The sequence below is a fragment of the Globicephala melas genome, chromosome 12, assembly GCF_963455315.2.
Source record: "Globicephala melas chromosome 12, mGloMel1.2, whole genome shotgun sequence".
Taxonomy (NCBI): Eukaryota; Metazoa; Chordata; class Mammalia; order Artiodactyla; family Delphinidae; genus Globicephala; species Globicephala melas.
In genome coordinates, this window is record NC_083325.1 from 26,160,793 (window position 1) to 26,183,563 (window position 22,771).

Consider the following 22,771-nt stretch of genomic DNA (forward strand, 5'->3'; position numbering starts at 1 on the left):
GGATGACCCCACTTAAGCACAGAGTGATTCGAGACATGAGGAAGTTAATTTCCAGTCCCTGGAGCTCTGTCAGTTCATCTTAGAGTGCAAACCCAAGTTTCACTTGGAGACACATTTGAGCCTATGCAGGGTTTAGGGAAACCTGGACTCTCTTGATCTTTGACTTGGACCAGCAATGGAGTGAAGCAATCAGATAGCTAGGGAAAACAATTTAAGGAGGAATTCACTCTCAGTTTCAAACGGGATGCTCAAGCACACCCACGAGTGAGTGCCTCCTTAAATTTTGTGCCTTATGCTCCACACCAACCTCTTGCCTAGTCCTACTCAGCTTTGACTAGTCCCTCCCCACCCTCCCATGGGCAGCACTTCCAGTGGCAGACCAGACTTCGCTGCTATGTCACTGTGGTCTCTACTCAACACCCCAGTCTGGGGTCCTGGCTCTGTCCTCCTCATTCTGGTCCTCCTGCTTAGACTAAGTGTGCAGGTCTGGCATAAGTTGTATCTTTGGGACCTCCAATGCTGCTCCACGGATTTGACTGGGAAGATAGCAGTGGTGACTGGGGCCAACAGTGGTGAGTGCTCCTCCTGCCCTGTCACTTCACTAAGGGCCTCAGCCTCCAACAGCCCCAACAGGGAGGGCAGGGAGGAGGACCAGCACCCACCGTCAGAACATTTGTCTCCCCCCGCACCCCCCCCCCCACCACGTTGCCCTTTAGTCACTCCCCAGACTAGCATACTCTGAAGCTGCCCTCCCACAGGCATCGGGAAGGCTGTATCCCAGGAGCTGGCCCGCCGCGGGGCACGTGTGATCCTGGCCTGCCGTAGCCGGGTGCGTGGAGAGCGAGCCCTGGCCGAGATACAAGCGGCGTCAAAGAGCAACCGTCTCCTGCTTGGTGAGGTGGACCTGAGCTCTATGAACTCCGTCCGAAGCTTCGCTCAGCGGCTTCTGCAGGAGTATCATGAGATACATCTCCTGGTTAACAATGCTGCAGTCTGTGGTATGTGCCTTGACTGCTTCCCCTAAGCACATTTCAGGAACCTCCTTTCTAGCTCAGGGGCCCCAAAACAGGCATCCTCCAAGCCTAACCTGTACAGACCATGGAAACACTGTAATTCAGACACTATCCTAAAAAGCCTACCTTAAGTTATAGCCTCAAACTTCATCGCCCCCATCTCAACACATCCATGCTCCTGTGGCATTTCTACTGAACCCAATATGTCCTCCCCAGACTTTGTCTCCCTCAGGGTCCTCACTCCATCACCCACCACCTATGTTTTCATCTTCTCCCAGGATTCCCCACTACACTTACCCCAGAGGGCCTTGATCTCACCTTTGCCACCAACTACACTGGACCCTTTCTGCTCACAAATCTGCTCCAAGGTAAGGAAGGAGGGGTGCTTACCTTCTGTGCCACCCCCACTTTTCCATTCCCCCGGCATTTTTGTGCTTACTGTCTCCCGTGGTCATCTCCTTTCCCTTGGCACCCAGATGCTTGCTGAGCAATGACCCAGCATATTTTTGCTGTACACAGCAGGGAACCCACCTGGCAACAGTCAGGATTAGGAGGCTGGTAATGGAATCAGTCAGTCCCAGATACAACCAGCAAGAGGATGTAAGATCTACATCCCACCTCTCTTTCCCCCAGCTCTGAGTTCTAGCCAGACTAGTAGAGTCAGTCATCTCAACAAAAGCTTCTTGAGGGTGGTATTAGGCTACTAGAATTAAGGAGGTTTGTATTCTTCCTAGGGAGTGGAGGGATTGGGTGACAGGCACATTCTCCCTAACATTTTCTTTGGCTTGTCTAATAGCCTCTTTAAAAGAAAATTAATTTTTTGGTCAGGTATGACATGTCCAAAGTACAAAAGGGTATGCAGTAGAAAAAAAAAAGACAGAAAGAAAGAAAGAAAAAGTCTCCTCCTCTCTTGGAAAATCAGCTACCCGTTCCCCTCCTGGGAGGCAACTACTATTGCTAGGTCTCATGTACCCTTTAGTGGGTGATTAAATTAGCCCCAACTGGAAAGTGAACAAAGAGCAAGGCCAAACCCTATGCATTTGTAAGTATAAATATTTCCCCCCCCTTTCCAAAAATTATAACATGCTACAATACCCTGTCTGTACCTTGCTTAGTAATAGTTTCTTAAACTGCCTTCTCTCCCATCTTCCCTTCTCTAATCTATTCTCCCTTCTGCCACTTCTAAGAAATCACCTTTCATCATATCACTTTCTTGCTTCAAATCCTTTGAAGGAACTCTGTACTTTATATAATAAACTAAACTGCTTCTCTCTCCTTAAAAGACCCTCTGCAGGCTGAGAGTCTCACCTTTGCCTTTCCCAAACCCACACCCTTGTCTCCAGCCAGACAATCTGTATCTCTTGGGCCACACTCTGTTTTTTAATTCTGGCTGTGCTTTTGCACATGTATTTCCCTCTATCTGGAATACGCTTTCCCATCTCTTTAGCCTGTCTAACTTAATTCAGCTGCCAACACTCAGCACAGATATCACTCGTGCTGTGGATCCTGCCCTGACACCTCTGCCTCCCCCAGCCGTCCCCATTTACAGGACTCCCTTAGTCCCTGTACACATCTCTGTTCCTGCACTGCATGAAGATCAGTCTCCAACTAGGCTGTGAGCCCCTTTGGTCTTCATGTCACTATGTCTGCAAGTTTGGAGTTCACTGTCCTCTTTAAGAATAATCTTGTCTCCAACAAATTTTGGCTAAATACCTCCCGCTCTAGTTTTCATTTGTGATTCTTCATTTAAATGGAGGGCTCAAAATAGTTTTAGCATTTTGAAACAATAAGTAAACTCATATGTGACAACTACAATTTTTTTTCAATAATTTTATTTATTTATTTATTTTGGCTGCTTTGGGTCTTCGTTGCTATGCACAGGCCTTCTCTAGTTGTGGTGAGAGGGGGCTACTCTTCGTTGCAATGCATGGTCTTCTCAGTGCGGTGGCTTCTCTTTGTTGCGGAGCACTGGCTCTAGGTGCGCGGGCTTCAGTAGTTGTGGCACACAGGCTCAGTAGTTGTGGCTCGCGGGCTCTAGGGCATAGGCTCAGTAGTTGTGGCGCATGGGCTTAGTTGCTCTGCAGCATGTGGGCTCTTCCTGGACCAGGGCTCAAACCCATGTCCTCTGCATTGGCAGGTGGATTCTTAACCACTTCACCACCAGGGAAGTCCTACAACTTTTGATACTTTATATAATCCAGACTTTTTTCTGTATAGTTAGGAACTCTTTTTTTTTTTAATTTACTTCTACCTGTTCTATTGATAGTAATTTTACTTTCACTCTTTTGGAAGATAGTTAAAATTTTAAAAAACCCACACCTTCCCAAGTATTTCTGCACACATTTCTTTTCCCCCTAAACCTAGCACCCATATGTCCTTAGCACCTAGCGTGGTGTCTGCCATAATACAGGGTCCTAGTGAATAACTGTGGAATGAATAAGTAAAAGAATGAATTATGAATGTGTGAAAGACAGTTTTCACAGCATTTCGAGCCTCTCCTTCCCCTTCTTAGCCATCAGCAAGATAAAAATATAAACAAGGATTAATTAAATTAGCTCCAGCTGGCAAGTGAAAGAAAAGGCAAAACTCCACTTTTACTTTAGGCAAAAAAAAAACAACCCACTATAATAAAACAAGAGGAAGAGCATTAGGAAAACAGCTAATAAAAATGAAGTCTCAGTTCACATTATGCTGTGCCTCTCCTGGGCGCCTGCCTGGGGACCCACTGACTCTCTCCTGAAAGCCTGGGATGGTCCCTGTCCTCCTGGAGTCTCATGGAGAAGCAGGTTGGGGAGTGGGCATGGGAATTTACTCTAGTACTTGGATTGAAGGTGTGTGGTCCTCTCTCTACCCAGGGGCCCTTCAGCGGGCAGGGTCAGCCCGGGTAGTGAATGTGTCCTCCTTCCGGCAAGCACATGGGTACATTGATGAGGAACATCTGATAGGGGCTGGTAGACGTTTGACCTTCAACCAGAACTATGACTGCAGCAAACTTCTTTTGGCCTCATTCACTGGGAAGCTTGCCCAGAGACTGCAAGGGACAGGTAACCGCCTCTGACACCCCCTACTCCTCCACTCCCAACACTACCTCCCAACACTTCCCATCTCATTCCAATATATTCTGGCCATATAATACTCCCAATATCCCCCAAGCCAGCTGTTAATATCCTCCATTTATCATCTGTGCACCCTATGTTTCTCTCAACCCCATCTTCATATCTCCCTTCGTCCTTTTCCAACTCTCTCATCACCTACAACTTCCCTCTCCTCCAACATCATCCATCATGTTCCCCCTCAAGATCACCCAACACTTTCAAATACTTATGTCTCCTTACTGGCTCAGATATCACCGTTCATGTAAGTTACTAAACACTGACTTCCCTGGTACCACCCCCAGGTCTCTTGTCACCTCTACCCGACAGATCTGAAAGGATCCTCCTCCCCTCATTGCACATTGCAGAACGACACTTAACCCTTTCTTCCCAACATCCTCCTCTCACTTCACTTTGTACTGCATGTGTCTCACCCTCTCAGGTGTGACTGTGAACTCTGTGGACCCAGGTGTTGTATACACGAAGATCATGAGGCATTTCTCTTGGCCATATCACTTCCTCTTCTGGCTCCTCAGCTTCTTCTTTAAGGTGGGTAGTGGAGGGTGGGGCAGGGCTCTGCTGCTGAGTGTCCTTTACTCCTCTTCTTCCCCTGTGTCTCTACAGGATAGCAAACAAGGTGCAATCCCAGTCCTCTACCTGTGCTTGGCAAAGGAGCTGGATGGCATTTCTGGAAAACATTTTAACAGTTCCTGTGTGATAACTCTTCCCCCTGAAGCTGCTCGGGATTGTCACGTGGCCCAAAGCCTCTGGAATACCTCAGTCCGACTAACAAACCTAGACAAGGTGGACTGATCTTCTGTGACCCCTGCCCTAACTAGCCACCCTCTCCTTGACTCCCAGCCCTTACTCTGATTATGCCTTCTGTTTGCTGGCTCCAAGGATCAATCTCTTTGTCCAGTATAGTGACCACTTGCTCTTCCTGTTGGTTCAGGGGCGTGAGAGCTCAGATCAGCCAGGGGACAGTTTCAGCTTCTACTTTACTACTAGTACTTTGATAGAAGTGTTCATGTCTTGGGCACTAGGATCTCCAAACCTACCGAGTCCCATGTTGTGGTAATGGGGAGTAAGACTCCTTTTGGCGGGTATTAGATGTACCAGTAAGAGGGGAAACTTCTACCTGTGCCTCTTGTTTCCTGGCCTTGGGGGAGACAGTACCACATAGTGTCCTCTGGATTAAGGCATATGCCACATCCTGTAGGAGAGCATCCCAACTTCATAGGGTGTTGTCTCCCAGCTGGTAACCATTCCACCTTTCTGTCAACCAGCTGCTCCTGGGTGCTGAGTCATGCAATAAGGTCAGTGAATTCTGAGAGTGAGAGTGCATTGCTTCTTTTAAATCTACATAAAGTTTGGAATCAGCTTTTCAACTTTCACATACACAAACCTTGTTGGGATTGCACTACATCTACTTGGGAGGATTGAAGTCTTCACGATAATGAGTTCTAAACATGAGCAAAGTGTACTTTTGTCTATTTAAATCTTCTTAATATCTTTATAAAATTTTGAATAATTTTATCCATAAAGATCTTGCACAAGTTTTATTATATTTAATTCCAGATACCTTACTTTTTATGCTATTGCAAATGGTATTTTAAAATTTGTATGTTAATCATACATCAAGCAACTTTATTAAGTTATCTAATTCTGACAAGTTATCTGTAGACTTTTGGTTTTTCCACATAGAAAATCATACCATCTGGGAATAATATTTATTTCTTCTCTTTCAACTATTATAAATTTTATTTCTTTTCTTAGACCTTAATTGATTTTCTAGTATTAAACCAAACTTGCATTTAAACCAACTTTGTCAGAGTGTTAATTTTGTATACGTGGCTAAATTTAGTATACTCATGTTTTTGCTTGGAACTGTTTATTCATAAATGAGATTGGCCTGTACTGTACTTTTCCTTACTTATATTGCTATTGTCTGGTTTTGCTGTCATGGATAGATTCATTTTATAAAACAAATTGGGAATTTGTGTTAGTCTAGGGACATTATACGAGAAACAGATGCCAATTAATTGAGGATTAAAGGTACAAGAAACTTGCTAGGGCAAATGGCTGTGAGAGAAAGTGGGGAAGAGGCAGGGAGATCCACCAGACTGTGATACAAGTCTGACCCTGAATAAAGGAGAGAAGGTTGGTTGGGAGCATCTTAGAGTGCAGTGGGATGATTTTTCCTTTTTTTTGGCTGCGCTGTGCACAGGATCTTACTTCTCCAACCAGGAATCAAACCTGCAGCCCCTACAGTGGAAGCATGGAGTCTTAACCACTGGACACAGGGAAGTCCCGATTTTTCCATTTTTAAACTCCCTCTCTAATATACAATCTACTTCTGTTCTAAAAATTTTAACCTGCATTTTTTTTTTTTTTTTTTTTTTGGCTGTGCGGGGTTTTTGTTGCAGCACATGGGCTTCTCTAGTTGTAGAGCACAGACTCTGTGGTTGCAGCGTGCGGGCTTAGTTGCCCTGTGGCATGCGGGATCTTAGTTCCCCAACCAGGGATCGAACCTGTGTCTCCTGCATTGGAAAGCGGATTCTTAACCACTGGACTACCAGGGAAGTCCCTTAACCTGCATATTTATTTATTTTATTTTATTTTATTGGCCGTGCCACATGTGGGAGCCTGGGGTCTTAACAACTGGACCACCAGGGTAGTCCCTGCATATTTATTTAACAACTTTAATCAATATCTTTATTCTTCTTTCAAACAATACATAGAGCTTAGAGTTCTTTAACATTAATCATTCTCTTTGAATTCATATGCTTTTGTAACCCAATATTTTAATTATATTGTTATTTCATTAATTTCACAAATCAGATATTTTGTTATTTTAAATAGTTGATATTTGTATGGATTTACCCATACGTTTAGTATTTTCTTTGCTCACTCTTCCTTCTTGTGTCTCAGATCTTCCATCTGGGATTATTTTCCTTCTACCCTGAAGTACATCCTTTAGAAGTTCCTTTCATGAGGATTTGCGGTAGACAGAATTCTAAGATGGCTCCCAAGATCCCTACCCACTTGTGTACACATTCTCTATAATCTCTTCCCCCTGGGTGTGAGCAGATCTCATGAACATGATAGAATTTTACTTCTGTGATTATGTTATATATTGGGTTAATGGGATTTGCTGATGTAATTAAAGTCTATAACCATTTGGCTTTGTGTGCGTGTGACTGAACAATATTTATTCGTCTACCATACTTTTCTTCACATCTTTCTACATTTGAGTTCCTCAAAGCTTTCCATGGTCTGTGTCATTCATTAATTTATTCATTAAATGATCTTAAATTTAATGAACTTAATTTTTAAATGAATAAATTAATGGAGTATCAACTGATCCAGGCATTGTTCTACAGTAATGAGTAGAACAGATAAACATTCATGAATTCAAGAAGTGTATATTCTAGTGGAGTAAGGGAGATAATAAAAATATATGATAAAATTACATAGCACTCATATGATGCTATGGACACAAGTGAAGCACGAAAGGAAAGGAGTGCCATGATGAGGGGCCCAGTTTGATATTTTAGATAGGTTGGTGAGTTAAAGACTCAAGTAACCAATTGGCTTTGAGATAATCAAAGGGGAGGTTATTTTGGGTGGATCTGGCCTAATCAGGTGAGCCCTTTAAAAGGGTTCAGATAGAAGTCAGAGAGATTCTCCTGTTTATCATGAAGAAGCAAACTGCCACATTGTGGAGAAGGCCACGTGGACTCTAGTAGTTGAGTCTTCGGTTCTACGGTTGCAAGGAGCTGAATTTTGCCAATAACCAGTGAGCTTAGAAGAGGACCTGGAGCTCAGATGAGATTGCAGACCTGGATGACACCTTGATTTCGGCCTGGTGAGATCCTGAGCAGAGGACCAAGCTAACCTGTACCCAGACTCATTAGAAACTGTGAGATAATACATGTTTTCTTTTAAGCCAATGAGTTTGTAATAATTTGTTATGCAGCAGTAGACTACTAATACAGGATTTAGTGATAGCAAACTTCTTCAGTGTTGTTTGAAATGTCTTTATTGTACCTTCATTGTTTTTAAACTTCAATAGAAGTACAGTTGATTTAAAATGTTTCAGGTGTATGGGCTTCCCTGCTGGCGCAGTGGTTAAGAATCCTCCTGCCAATGCAGGGGACAGAGGTTCGAGCCCTGGTCTGGGAGGATCCCACATGCCGCGGAGCAACTAAGCCCGTGCGCCACAACTACTCAGCCTGTGCTCTAGAGCCCGCGAGCCACAACTACTGAGCCCACGCGCTGCAACTACTGAAGCCCACACGCCTAGAGCCTGTGCTCCGCAACAAGAGAAGCCACCGCAATGAGAAGCCCGCGCACCGCAACAAAGTGTAGCCCCCACCCACCACAACTAGAGAAAGCCCGAGCACAGCAACGAAGACTCAACCCAGCCATAAATAAATAAATAAAGTGAACTGGGACATACCTTCGATTTTGGTACATTTCAAATTCCATTTTCCCCTCACCTTTCCCCAAATAACCAGTTAAGGAATTTAGCGTTTTTCCTATGTATGGGAAGATGCAAGAGTCTGGGCTCACTGAAATCATTTCTTTGATATGCACCACACCTATCTTAGCCTATATCCTGTATTTTCACATCCTGAGTGTCCTCAGGGCTCACCATAGGGAGTGGCTGCAGTCTGATGGCTGCTAGATGGCAGGTATTCTTCTTCCTGAGTTTCCTCAGCGTTCACCAGCTCAAGTTGGAGGGCTGCAATCGCCGATGACTGATCCTCTCCTCTTGGTAGGGAATCTGACCAATATTTGGGAGACATTTCACGATCAAATTTTGTCCCACGGTGCTGGGAGGCTCATCCCAGGTCAGGCAAAGATTCTTGATATGCCACTCCAGGTGCTAATTTTTGGATTAGGCCCTATTGATAATTAAAGATTCTCTGGATCCTCTAATTATGATCCAGGAGACATTTTCCCTTGTTGCTTCTTCCCATACCTAGAATCATATTATTACAATTATTTTATGTTATAAAAGTGATTTATTTTCTTAAGATGTTTAGCCATAGAAGTTTTGTTTTGAGGCCTGGTTACACACTGGGTACTGCAAGAGACAACAATCTTATAAAATAGGATATAAGTAATGCAGCTAGTAGCAATGACAAAGACATAGTGCTGCAGGGAGACACAAAGCACAAACAATTTGGAAATAAAGAAGAAATTCAAACAATGATTAACATAATATCAAGTCCACAGGACAGCCTGCTGGAGACAAAAAATTCTGGCAGGATCAGGTAGAGAGAAAAAGATAAATGTTTCGTCTTTGTTTACAAAGGCATACTTTATCAACCTGTTGTAGGTCATCGCATAAGAGAAAAGGTTTTTCTGAAAAACAAAGATTAAAGTCAGTATATTTCCCAAAGTCATAAATCATATCTGCCATGTTTTCAGTCTCATGTAATTAATTCCCATTGATCTGGATGAAATAATCAGGTTTCCCATTAGTTTTGTCATATGTTACCCAGTCCAGTGATATTATCTAAAGGCTATCAGAAACTTATATTTCTTAAAAAGTTCCTTTTTATCAGTCTTCTTGAAGATCTTCATTTTGTAAAAGCATCAGGACAAAACTTAAAATAGCATGGTTAAAGATTTGAGTACAATGTAATTAGCAGGAAACTTGGATATAACATCTTAGAATAACTAGTATTATGATTGATAACATATCAGGACATAGCAGATATTAGGGATTCCATATAAATTTTGGAATATCTATAAAAATGACATTTATGCATACACCATAACCTAAGGTTCATCTCCAATCACTTGACAATGTTTTTGAAGTAATTTAACATACCAAATAAAATTAGTTTGACATCTCTCTCTGAGATGTCTCAGAGATGTTCTTTTGAAGTATCTCAGAGTCAGCTGGAGGCTAAAAAGCTTTATTCAGATTTTGATATTTAGGAAGTTTGTTAAAAATATCAAAAAGGGGGCTTCCCTGGTGGTGCAGTGGTTGAGAGTCCGCCTGCCGATGCAGGGGACACGGGTTCGTGCCCCGGTCCGCGGAGATCCCACATGCCGCGGAGCGGCTGGGCCCGTGAGCCATGGCCGCTGAGCCTGCGCTCCGCAACGGGAGAGGCCACAACAGTGAGAGGCCCGCGTACCGCAAAAAAAAAAAAAAAAAAAAGATACACAAAAATATCAGAAAGGTTTTAAAACACAACAGGATCATAGGTCACTGAGAAACAGTACTTATTCATTTAACCAAAGTCACAAAACGATTAAAAGAAAACAAATACGGATCACCTAAGGGCACAGAAACTTATATAATCTGTTATCAAAAGGAGCACTTCTAACAGAGAGAGAGAGAGATCAAATTCCAGTCTTGTATTAGCTTACTTAACAAAATCCACTTACTTAGGTAACTTCAATCGAAATTTAGTTAATCCTGGCCGTATAAAACTTTCTCAGTAAAATGTAATTCCATTCCTCATACCTTCTTAACTGAAAACACACATTCTACCATTTTGAAATGTTTTATTATTTTCAGTAGCTTTAATTATATATTTAAATTAGAGTCCCCGACTCTTAAAAACCTTAATTTCCAATGACAACCAAGAGGCAAGTAATAGTTACCAAAATCTGGAGAAACTATTTTAGATGATTTTTAAGACATAATTATTCTTATAGCTTACCTAAAAGATCTTATTTCATTTATATTTACTTTAATTTCATCATATCAAGTTATTTTTCTTGCTGACAAATTTGCAACAGATGTAACAAGATTTCATTTAACTTTTATTAAACCTAGGTGCAGTGAAAGTACTATATATAATGCTGATGGCTCTAAAGACATGTCTGTATTAATTAGATCAACAAACTTAAACATTAATACCAGGTATTAATTTCATACTAAATATTTCCCAGTTCACGTGAACCTGAAACTCATTTAGCTTAATTTCTCTTGTATTCAGAATTGTTTGGTTTGTAAGCACTTACTTTTCTTTAAGCCAATTAAATAGGGCTCATTTACAGATTAACCTCAGCAATGTTATCCAAAGACAAAAACACATACAAACACACAAACAAACAGAGAGACATCATAGTTCTCATTTCAAAAGTTCAGCCCTGAGTCAGGTACAGCAATGTAAAACTCATCGGTTTACAAAAGAGGTTGCATTAAAGTTGGGTTTCTGGCAGGTGGAACGAATCAAGCTCACTTGTCTAGCTGGCTAAACCCTTTCTACTAATATTTATGGAAAACAAGTCAAGTTCTAAATTACTGTACCCTCTTTTTCAAAATTTGCATTTTAAAAAGATGGCAGAGATAATAAGGGTTTTTGAGAAAACCAGATAGGACACTTGTATATAGGCAAGATACAGGCAAGTTTCTCCTAGGTTGACTTTGTTTCCCCTTTGTTTAATATTTACAAGCCTCTTAAGATCACCCATATTTATTAGAAAATCTATCAACTTGTCCCCACTGTCAATGTTACCCGGGGCTCCTGTGGGGAAATCAGAATTGCAAGCCTCAAGTCCAAGGGAGTGTCCTGGCCTCTTACAAGATATTGGGACAAGGGAAATTGCCCTGCTGCAGAAGTGGCTCCCAGTCCAAATTGGGTGCCCTGTCGGGTCTTAGATGGTGATACTAAACCAGGTTCCTGTGTCCCGGGTGTTACCATAGAAACTTCTGTTTGATCCCCTTGGGTAGGGGAAACAGGAGGCAGTGAATATGCTGGTGGCATGGTGGGGGGGCAGTTGGAACAACTGCTGGTTCATCCTGCTTGGCCACTGGGGGAGCTGGATAGCCTGGACAGGGGTTTAAGTTTTGAAATAACATGTCCCCACTCTCATTTTTTTCTCTTCCCTTGTAGAACAGGTTTTCCCTTGGGTTTTCTTTCAGACTGCTGCACCATAAGGTGGCAGCCCTCTGACTCCTTTTCCTCCTGATGCAATAGCATAAATGCTCCTACATATGGAATCTCATCTCTTTTCCCTGCTCTTTTGCAGAACATTTCTAACAGCGAGATTGTATAATAATTGAGTGAGCCATTCAGGGGCCATCGTTCTTCTGATCCTAAGATATATTGGGTCCACACCCTATTACAATAGTACATCATGTCTTTCTTAGTCATAGGCTCACGGCTATGTTTTGCCCATTTATATAATATATTCCCCAAAGGGCTCTCCTTTAGGATAGATGGAGTATTTTCCACTTTTAAAAGTTTGATGACACCAAGACACAGAAGACGCCAACAAATTCCAACACAAAACGCACAAATTCTAGCATCGATGCACACAAAACCAAGACAAAACCAACGAACTAGTTCCCAGATCGGGTAGACTTACCCTACAAAACCAATGAACTAGTTCCCAGGGAACCAGTTCCCAGAATCGGGCAGAGTCCAACAACAATTCCCCCCTCCAGCAGGGTACCTCAACCAGATTGGCTTGTCCTGTAAAGGAAAAGCCCAGATTGAGGGGGGAATATGTTCCTGGCGTGCACGCCAGAGCGACTTATCCTGCAAATCGAATCGAGTCCATTGCCTCGTAGCACCAAATTGAAGTTTGTCGGTTCCTTGCTTCAATTGCCAAGTGCTGGGATAACCAGTGCCGCTTCAGGGAATTTTGAAGGGAAGATCCTCCGGACAAATGGTCCTGGCAGCTGCTAGGGCCTTGCCTCAATATTCCCTGACTGGGGCTGGCTAGACAGGAGCAAGTCTCCTGGTTGGCTCGCTAAATTTGTTGCCGAGTCCAAGCTCACTCTGCTCTCCGCACGACAGGCCAATGAATCGAAGACGAGGTGTTGAGGTAAGGAATACGACTTTATTCGGAAAGCCGGCAGACCGGGAAGATGGCAGACTAGTGTCTCCGATAAACCATCTTATCTGGGTCTGGATGCCAGTTTCTTTTATAGAATCAGAGAGGGAGAGGCGGTGAGGAAGTAAAGTAAAAGGGCCATTAGTCTTGCAAAACATCTCCTGGAATGACCAGCCTCAGTGAGGTGATGTGTTAGTTTCTTTTTTCTTGCAGCCATTCACAGGTGGGCAGGGTTTCCTGAGGGAGGTCATTATGCATGATTATAATAACAAAAGCAACGAAAATCAAAGGTTAAAGTCAAAGAAACAGATCCAATGTGGAGTCCGATTTAGCTCTTCCCTGTCACACACTTAAAAAATGAGATGAAGTGGGATTCCCTCCTTTTTAAAAATGTTTCTAGAGCTACTAAAAAACTTGCATTTACACAATAGTTGGTAAAAATATTCCTCTGGATTGTACAAGAAGGGAGACAGGGACCACTGATAGGACCGGGTGTTTGATATTAATCAGACTTGGCTTCTTTCTTTCCTGCTTCATCAGAGGCTGGCCTCTCCTCATTTTTATTTTCTCCGTTTTCTGCAGGTAAGTCTTCTTTAGTCTCTTGGTGAGCCACTTCAGCCTGTTTTCCCTTTGCTCCCTTTTCCCCTTTGTTTGCACATTTTTGCCTGAAGATTTATCCTTTCCTTCCACCTTTTTGGCTTCATTTCCACTTTTGCAGAAGCTGTTTTAGCCAACAGCATCGCTGGTCTCCTCTTGGGCTCCTCCTTCTCCGCCACTCGGCAGAGCTGACCTTCCTCTTGGACACCATGGCAGCGGAGCGGGCGCGTGCTGGGTGCCTGCGGGCCACAGCATGCCGCGAATCTTCACGAAGCTGGGTTGCCTGGCAGTGATGCCAAAATCTTGGCTTTCTGTGCACCAATGCCAAAAAGAAATACGGAGACGGAGTTTTGAAGGAGAAAAAGTAGCTTTATTCTTTGCTAGGCAAAAGGGGGAACACAGCAGGCTAGAGTCTCAAGAACTGTGCCCCGGCCCCGCCACTGGGAAAGGTTTTTATAGCTTGGGGCTCGTGGTCTGGGGTAGGTGATAAGGCTCAAAGTAATTAAGGTCTTGCATTTCTTTTCTTCTGCAAATTTATGGCCAAAGCTGGCATCAGGCAGCTGAGCAACCGGATCTGGTGTCCCTGAAGTTATCAGCTGTGACCTTCTTTCGGAAATGAAGAGTGCTGCAAGGGTGTGTAGGAGAAGAAATGCCAGGTGCAAAGGGTAATTCATATGGGGGTCAGAGAGTAATTGGCTTTGCTAAGGACAAGTCTAGCTACACGTGTTTATGAGTAGTAACAGCTAAAGAATAACCAAGATTGCTTAACACTTTCAGGCCTGGTTATGCTGTTTCCCCAACCTGTTCATTGTTTACTTATTTTCCTTGTTTATCCAAAAAGAAAAGTCTCATTTCTATTTTTACTGCAACAAATACCCCACTGCTAGTTCATTCCCTCCACATCAATGAAGGAAGGGAAATGGGCCTTGCATTCTTGTCTGGCTGAGGATAAACTTCAGTTTTGCTCCATTTGATAAGCACCAGCTATCCAGCCCAGGGGCCCATCTATCTCCTACTTCAGCCGCTGCCACTTCTGCCACCCATGTTTTCTTTTTTTTTAATTAAAAAATGCCAAAGTCCATTACGTAAATTTGCATAAGGGCATGAGAATGCCTGAATCCCCATATGATGGATAATACTGAATAGCAGCAAATTTTAATTTTTTTCCTTAAGCTACCTGACGAAGGATGGTTTACTAGTATTGTTTTAATTAACAGCTTAGCACTCAGAAGCGTAGCCACCCTCTGGGGGAGCCCTTTGCTTAACGCAAAGGAATCCTCAGGCTCCTCTCTGGGCTGTCTACCCTCTGCCTGCAGAGGTCGCTGGCCACCGCTCGCCTCTCTCCTGTGGTCCTAATCGGCTTCCCGTGTACAGTGCGCACGCGCTTATTTCGCTCCAGGTGTCCAGCTTTGTGCCTGATCGAAGTCTTCTCGGCCGCGCTCAGCGCGCAGTATTTAACCCGGGCTGGTCTTCGGGGAAGAGTAGCGTGTTCCCCCGACCCAGAGCGCCTCGGGGCCTCAGCGGCTAGAGGGCCTGGGACTGGCCTACAGGGGTCGGGCGGCACGGCGGGCAGCCCATGAGGGCGGGGCGGGCCCCCGCTAGGGCTTGGGCGTCGGTCTTCGGTGGGGCCCGGAGCCGGGCGCGGAGCCCCTGACAGGACAGGTACGGAGGCGGCGACCCTGGAAACTGCCTCCTCCCCCACCGTGTTCGCGAGGCTCCTGGCTGTGCTCTGGGGACTCGGCGCTCGCCTAGGGCGCGGCCGGGAGCCGGGTGTGCGGGGCGGGGGTCGGCAGGGGTGGGCCGCGGCGGGGGTGGGCGCCCCCTGCGTCTGGGCTGGTCCGACCCACCTGAGCTCTTCAGCCTGCCAGTGTGGTGTGCTCCCGGGGTCGAGTGATTGCGTCTCCGAATTCCTCCGGAACTGCAAGGGTTCCCCTCTTTTCCTGGGAGCATCCAAGGCACCCCTGAACCCAGTCCAAGCTACAGGTTTCCTGTGGGGCACACGGTTAGAAGTTGTGTCAAACAGAAAAACAAGCAAACAAACAAAAAACAAAGCGGACTCAAGGTGGGGGGCCTGGATATGCGTTTGGTGTGTCAGTCTCCAATTCCTGGCGTCCGCCTTAACTGGCAGGCTCACCCTTGAGCAGTCATCTTAGCGCATCCCCACAGCTAAATCACACAGGTGACGAACTCCGGTATTTTTAAGAGGCGGTGAAAAAAAGAAAAAAAAAAAAAGAGGCGGTGATTTAGAAACTTACCCTTACTTATTACAGTGTGGAGAGCAGCAAGCCCGTCTTGACCACTTACTAATCCAGTATGCTTAATGTACTGAGAGTCAAGGAGCTATGAGGTGGAGATTGAAGTTCTTTAGCTAATGTATGGGCGAAGCCCAAGGCCCGGGGATGTTAGCGATAGTAGTTAAGGATAACTTTTTTTTCAAAGACATTTGGTGCTCCAATATGTTCAGAAACTTCATGGTTAAAGTTTTCTCTACTACAGAATATTTTGGAACTTTCAGTATGCTACTGATATTTTTATCACGAATTTCCTACTGGAACTATAGTATGGAGAGTTCCCCAGATTTGAACGGAAAATACTGTTTTTCTTGGGTGTTACCTCTGTTTAACATATGAAACAGTTTGGGAAATGGAGTTCCAGAATTAGAAACTCAAGGTTTGGAAGGGGCAGTGTAGCTCAGTGCTTTTTGAACTTTAATGCTGCATACACAAAATCTGTTCAAGTACAGATTTTGGTTAGTTCTGTATTTTTAACAAGTTCCCGGGTGATGCTGATGCTGCCAGTCCATGGACCACACACACTTCGAGTAGCAAAAGGGTTTTCACTGGATTGAAAGAGACCGTGTTCTGTTCCCTGCTCTCCAGAGCAAGCTGTGCTGCCTTGAATGATCACTTACCCTGTCCAGACCTATAAAATAGGAGACTGGACTAGAAGATCTCTCAGGTTTCCTTCAGACCTAAAATGTTGTGATTCTAGTCCAGTTACCCTTGTGATAATTGAATTACATCTAAAATATCCTTGCCCTGTGGCCAGTTTGGGCTTGAACATTTCTAGTAATGGGGAATTTACTGCATGTAAGGCATCCCATTTCATCGTGGGATAGCTCAATAAGGAAGTTTTTCATATTGCTAAAATACATCTCTATAACTTCCATCCTGTTGGTCCTAGGTTATCTCTTAGAATCAAACAGAAAAAAAGTATAATCCCTCCTTAAAAGATGACTCTTGGAAATTCCCTGGCAGTCCAGTGGTTAGGACTTGGTGCTTTCACTGCCAGGCCCTGGGTTCAATCCCGGGTCAGGGAACTAAGATCCCACAAGCTGCGTGGCATGGTGGAAGAAAAAAAAAAAAAAAAAAAGACTCTTGAAGTGTGAGATGACAGTGTTTCTACCAAGTTTTCCCCAAACTGAATTATCCTTTATTCTTCCATGACATTGTTTCAAATTTCTGTCTCATAAATTTAGTCCTTCTGTGTGGAGTGTAGTGGGGCTGTAGCTGGACTTTGAAGGATGGGTGGGGCTTGCAAAACTAGGGAGAGCATCCTAAGCAGCTGACAGTGGTCCAGAGATGACACTGCGTACGTCAGATCCAGAATTTTTTGATTCAAGTAAGAAATGGTGTGTCAGTGAAAGATTTTGGGCAAAGCAATGTTTTAGAGTGTGTAGTTGTCTTACTGTGGTGTATAATGTGGTTGGAAATGGAGAAGGAGAGAGGCAGGGAGCCAGATATGCTTCACATATCAGTAAAGAGGGCTTAGGTTGATAATAGTAATGCCTTCTATTTATGTATAACATTTTACAGATTACAGAACCTTTCACAGACAACCTTTCCTGTGAGGTAGGCAGAGCAGCTGTTACCCAGTTTTATAGATGAGGCACCAAAGAGAGTAAATGATTTGCCTTAATTCTCAAAGCTGTTACATGGCAGACCAAAGTGATGACAGTGGTAATGAAAGAGAAAGGAAGAATGCAGGAGGCAATACTGAGGAAGAATTGATAAGTTGGGCCTGAATGCACATGAGGTTACAAAGGAAAAGAAGTTGTTAGGGAGGAGTCAAAATAGTTGGGAAAATCATAATACATGATCGACAACTGCCATAGGTTGTACTTGCTCGGATCTATCATTGTTAGTGGCTGTTTGGAGTTATAGGTCGGGAGGGATTGTGGTAGAGGATTCCTAGGTTGTTTAGCCTGTCTATTGGTACTGGGTGGTGTGTGGGCCTTGGGTTAGCTGTCCCATACCAAGGGAATTGAGAACTGGATCCTCAGTGTCCTCTGAGGTAAATGCTGAGCAATTGACTGATTCAAATCTATCTTAGGGTCCTTGCCATCCTGGAGTCTCTGAATTTTGTTTTATATAATTTTTGTTTTGAACTTCCAGCTAATATTAGTTGTACTTGGCTGATGGACAAATTGGCTATCCAGTCTGACCTCCCCAAGCTCCCACATATCCACTGAGGGTTTCACTGAAGCAGAGACTGGACCCTTGCCACTCTGAAGCCATGCTAAAGCTATTTTCCCAAAAGATCTGCACTTCCCCTAGAGCCTAGAGGTGTCCCCCCGACCCTGCCTCTCTTCTCTCTCTCTCTCTCTCTCTCATCCTTTTACCCTGGAAGCATATGAGGTTGTGATTTTTTGTCACTACCAAATTCCATAGGACCTGGAGCTGTCCCTGCACTTTTAGTTTCTTAGGCTCCTATCTGGTGAGTAAAGAGCTACATCTCTTGGGGTGTATGTGCGCCTGACTGTTGTACTTCCCCCATGGTGTCTCTGGGAAACCTGTCAGAACCAATTTATATCCCTAGAGCCTGGTGTTGGTATAGGCTTCTATTCAACATTGAGTGTCTTCTGTGTTCAGTGCTTAGGATACTGAGATGAATAAAAATTCTGTGCCCTGGAGGAATTCACGATGGGATAAGGGAGACGATATTGTAAGTAAAATGGGATCTTGTAATAGAAATATTTCCAAAGTGTTGGGCAGAGGAGGGAATGACTAGCTCCACATGGAGACATCAGGGGAATATTCAGGAAAGAGGTGATAAGTAAGTTGAGTCTTGAAGATGAAGAGAGAGACTTGGTGACGTTTGCAACATTTGCAGAGGCATAAGATAGATAGATCCAAGTGGCTGGAATCTAAGAGAACTTTGGGATCAAAGGAGAGGTGATTGATGAGATTAGATTCATAATGAGGCCAGGTTTTTAATGGCCTGTAGTTTTGTTCTAAGGTTCAATTTTGTGGGAGGAAAGCCATTGGAGGTTTTTAGGCAGGGAGGTGATGTGGTTATATTTTGGAAAGCTAATTGTGGAAATAGACTGAAAGGGGAGAATCTGGATCCAGGACATCAGGAGACTCTTGTAGTAACCTGGGCTTGGCTTCAAGCTGAATTAAGTATTAGTGGGGATGGGAAGGAGGGGATATATTGGAGGTTGTTGAGACAGAGTTCACCTGACGTAATGACTAATTAATTGGTTGTTGAGAACAAGAGAGAGGGAGTTGTTGAGGATGACTCAGTTTTCTATTTTGGATTGATGGTGGTACCAGTAGTAAAGGGGGAGTATAGACGAGGAACATTTGCTGGGGGAAGCTTCCGTGTGTTTTGGGTCGTGTTGAATTTGGGCGTCTGTGGCGCTTAGATAGGTGGAAATGTGGGTCTGGAGTTCAGAAGAGAGTGTGTGTCTAGGGGTGGTAGATGTAAGTGGTAGTTGATGCAGTTGGAATGGATGAGCCTAGCCATGCTTATAGAAGACTGAAGATAACAGAGGAGACGACAGGGATTGGTGGGCAAGGTGAGAGAGAATGTTGTCCAGGGAGCTACAGAGGAAAAAGTTGCAGGAAGAGAATCAGCAGCCTCTGTTGCTACAGCGAGGTCAAGTAGGATGAGCTTGGAAAATGTACTTTGAGATTTGGGCAGTTAGGAGATTGTGGTCACCAGGGCTCTTTTATTTTTTTAGTGTGAGCAGCTGGATGGGAGCCAGGTGGATTGAAGAGTGGATGCAAAGTGAGGATAGGGAGGATGTACTCACTTTGAGTAGTTTGGGAAGGAAGGAAGGAAGGAAGATGGTGGCAGCTTGTGGAGGAGTAGCAGAGACTAGAGACAGATTTTCCTAGAATAGAAGTCTTGAGCATGGGTTATCCGATGATGTGTAGGAGCCAGTATAGAGAGGTTGCATTTGAAGGCACAAAGGAAATGAAGATTGCAGAGGAGGGTGGAGGGTTGTCTCTGAAAAGGAGACATCATTTCTTTTGAAGAGGAATGACAGAAGAAAGGAAAAGAATGTAGGAAGAAAGAGGCAATGATGGATACACCTAAATTTGCAAAGGAATTCTTATCTAATAGGTTCAATTTCCTTTCTCAGCAAGGTTATCTGCTGAGGGGTGGGGGTCCTGGTGTGGGCTCGGATAGGAACAGGGACTTGATAGTGGTAAGGGAAACTTGAAACTGTCCAGAGAGGAAAGGGAAAGAGAGCAGAGTTGAGATATGCTGCAAGAACATTGAGTACCCTCCGAACTTGAATCCTGCACTGTAGGCCTCTCTTTCCTCTTCTTCATAATAATTATGGCTGACTTTTATTGAGTGCTTCATACCAGACACTCTTCTTAGTGCTTTTCAGGCATTCTCACGTGATTCTGACAACAACTCTGTTAGAAAGGTATTGTTAGTATTTATGTTTTACAGAAGGAGAAATTGAGGCATGGAGTGTTACTTACACTTAGTAGAACTTATGTCTGATGACTCTCTTACCTCTGCAGAAATGGCATTCCTTCCTTGAGGCATCAGAGAAAGGCAGAAATTTCATCCCAACTCCCAGTTTCTGGTCCTTGAGGGGCTGGAGTTTAGGGCTGCTAAGGAGGGCCAGTCTGTGGGTATGGTAGTGGCTTGGGTGAGCAGGGTGGTAGAGTCAGTGTTGCTGCTGTATTTTTACAACTACATACAGAATTCTGAAATCCTTGTGTGATTTCCCAGCAACCTGACTGGAAAGACAAGTGACTGATGATGATTTGTTAGGTACTGCAGGCTGAGACCATGTCAATTGAGATGGTGAATAAGAAAAGAGATCTTGTCTCAGTCAGCCAGAAAAAGAATTTTTGCTGCCAGTTATGGGACTAGGCAGACCTATGACCTTACATAATAGCATAGATTATTAACACTCACCTTTGTTTTCCCCATTGGTGGGATAGATAGAATTTGTAGGTAAGGTGCACACCTGACTTGAGTGAAAGGGGAGAATGATGAGATGGCATGGGTGGAAGAGAAATGGACTTACCTTTTCCTGCTGCAGCCACTGGAGCATCATTTCTGTGTCCTTCCTCTTGATGTTGCCATGGATACGCCTTTGCGTGGTGACTTGAGATTGATTCCCATTATGATCAGATGATGACGTGGATTTAAAAAGAGAAAGGACAGAATGCTCTGCTTCTGGGGAGTGGCCGGTGAGCTGCCCAAATGGCAGAGCCCAGCACAGCCGAGGTGGCTGTGGCTTTGTTGGCTGCTTTGGCTTTTGCTGAAGTTGTGAAATGGTGCATCTCTCTCTTTAGAGCGCAGGCTCAGGGTTCCCTGTCTGCAGGGTCCTAGTGCCAGGGACTTGCTGGTTGATCATGGGGAGAAAGCAGCAGGAACTTCGAGTAGGCTATTAAGTAGGACTGCTGCTAGCTCTGGGAGGGTTGCAGTTCTTTTTCTTTTCAAAGAACATTTATTTATTTATTTATTTATTTATTTATTGGCTGCTTTGGGTCTTTGTTGCTGCCCGTGGGCTTTCTCTAGTTGCAGCGAGTGGGGGCTCCTGTTCCGTTGTGCGGGCTTCTCATTGCGGTGGCTTCTCTTGCTGAGGAGCACAGGCTCTAGGCGTGCAGGCTTCAGTCATTGTGGCAACGGGCTTAGTTGCTCCACAGCATGTGGGATCTTCCCAGACCAGGGATCAAACCCGTGTCCCCTGCGTTGGCAGGTGGATTCTTAACCACTGCGCCACCAGGGAAGTCCCGGCTTGCAATTCTTGAGTACCAGGCTGCACTCAAGTGCTTGTTGCCTTCCTGCAGAAGTGCCTTCATTGAGGATAAGTGAGGCATATTGTGTAGCTTTCCTTCCTGGCTCTTGGAGGTCTGGGCCCTTTGGAGGTGGGCCTGGTAGTCACTGGGTATTCCTAGGGGAGGAGGAGATCCTGGGAGGGGGTAGACCTGTATTCAGTTTGAGAGTGGGCTACAGAAATTTCTGGGGATAATGAAGAGCTGGAGAGGTAAAAAAAAAAGTCTATTTAGGGTCTAGGTCCTATCTGTGTGAGATCTGCAAGGCAGATACTGGAGTAGGACCTAGGAATAAAAAGCTCTGTTTATCTTCTTTCGGGGTTCCTGTGCATATCTGGAATCTGGCCTTCCAAGCTTCCAGTACCTGAGCTTCTATTCCCCTCTCCTTTCCTGACTCCTGAGGGACTTATATCCACACATATCCCACTCCTACTAGTGCTTTTAGAGATGTACAACTTCACCCTAGTTTTAAGAAAATCTGTATCTTGCTGATTACCTTTATGTTTCATTTTATCTCTTTGCAACCAAATCAAAATACCCCGTGCCTAATGCAGTTCAGTTCAAGTGTGTGGACCCTGCTGTCAGACTGCCTGGATTTCAGACCTCTACAGGTGGGATCAGAGAAAGCAAACAGTTGGGTTAGCCCAGGATCAAGGTTTGGTAAGGTGAGACAAGAGGAGGTCAGGGGCATAAAGGATGCTGGGGTACCAGTAAAAGCAAGGTAGAAATGGTGCAGGCTGGGTGCCAAAGAGGCTTTTCCTCCTTACTGGTTCCTCCTTAATTCCTAATAATCCACTTCTTTTCCTGTCATTTCTGAAATGTTCTCCAAGACCACTGGTAATCTATCAGAAACAGATTTCTTTCCCTCCTCTATTTCCATTTTCGTAGAGTTTTTATTAGTATTTAATATCATTGGGGAGGAAAATGGATTAGAAATCCAGGGAGTATCTGTCTTCTGGCTGAGGTAGCATGTAACTCAGAGTTGTCCTGTGTGACATGGGGTGGGGCCCAATGGTGCTGTTGAAGGATCACCTACCTGTACAGCTAGTCAAATGTGCCCCCCTTCCTACTCACATGTGCCCTGCTGGCTATGAGACTTAGGTGAGTTGTTTGACTTCTGAGACTCAATTCTGTCACCTGTAGAATGGAAATAGTGGAATCCGTGTTGTCTGCATCACAGGTTCGTTTTGGAAGGAGATCGTGAAATACACGTGTTAGTGGTCAC

General features: G+C 44.3%; 2 protein-coding genes and 1 long non-coding RNA gene across 3 annotated transcripts in view; 2 read left to right on the forward strand and 1 right to left on the reverse strand.

Moving 5' to 3' along the window:
* The first annotated feature begins 394 nt into the window (after positions 1–394).
* LOC115864215 (retinol dehydrogenase 12-like) lies at positions 395–4,940 on the forward strand. Its single transcript, XM_030877734.2, has 6 exons — positions 395–572; positions 759–998; positions 1,292–1,381; positions 3,869–4,057; positions 4,548–4,654; positions 4,730–4,940. Exons 1-6 carry the CDS (start codon positions 395–397, stop codon positions 4,916–4,918), a joined length of 993 nt encoding a protein of 330 aa, XP_030733594.1. The 3' UTR covers positions 4,919–4,940.
* Positions 4,941–6,661: 1,721 nt separating this feature from the next.
* On the reverse strand, positions 6,662–21,038 carry LOC132598282 (uncharacterized). The gene is made up of 3 exons (XR_009566302.1): positions 20,793–21,038; positions 15,361–15,501; positions 6,662–14,138 (listed from the first exon to the last, which is right to left on the reverse strand). It is a non-coding gene; the product is annotated as an uncharacterized lncRNA (long non-coding RNA).
* DCTN1 (dynactin subunit 1) overlaps positions 14,965–22,771 on the forward strand; it is a 30,274-nt gene continuing 22,467 nt past the window's right edge. Inside the window, exon 1 of the mRNA XM_060309933.2 lies at positions 14,965–15,175. The gene's annotated coding sequence lies outside the window, so the exon portion shown is untranslated. The remainder of the gene's footprint in view (positions 15,176–22,771) is intronic.

Excerpts from the sequence above, each read along its gene's own strand:
- LOC115864215 (XM_030877734.2), top strand. The coding sequence starts at position 395 with ATGTCACTGTGGTCTCTACTCAACACCCCAGTCTGGGGTCCTGGCTCT. Across the intron at positions 999-1,291 it reads TAACAATGCTGCAGTCTGTG|GATTCCCCACTACACTTACC; the intron begins GTATGTGCCTTG and ends ATCTTCTCCCAG. Across the intron at positions 4,058-4,547 it reads CCAGAGACTGCAAGGGACAG|GTGTGACTGTGAACTCTGTG; the intron begins GTAACCGCCTCT and ends TCACCCTCTCAG.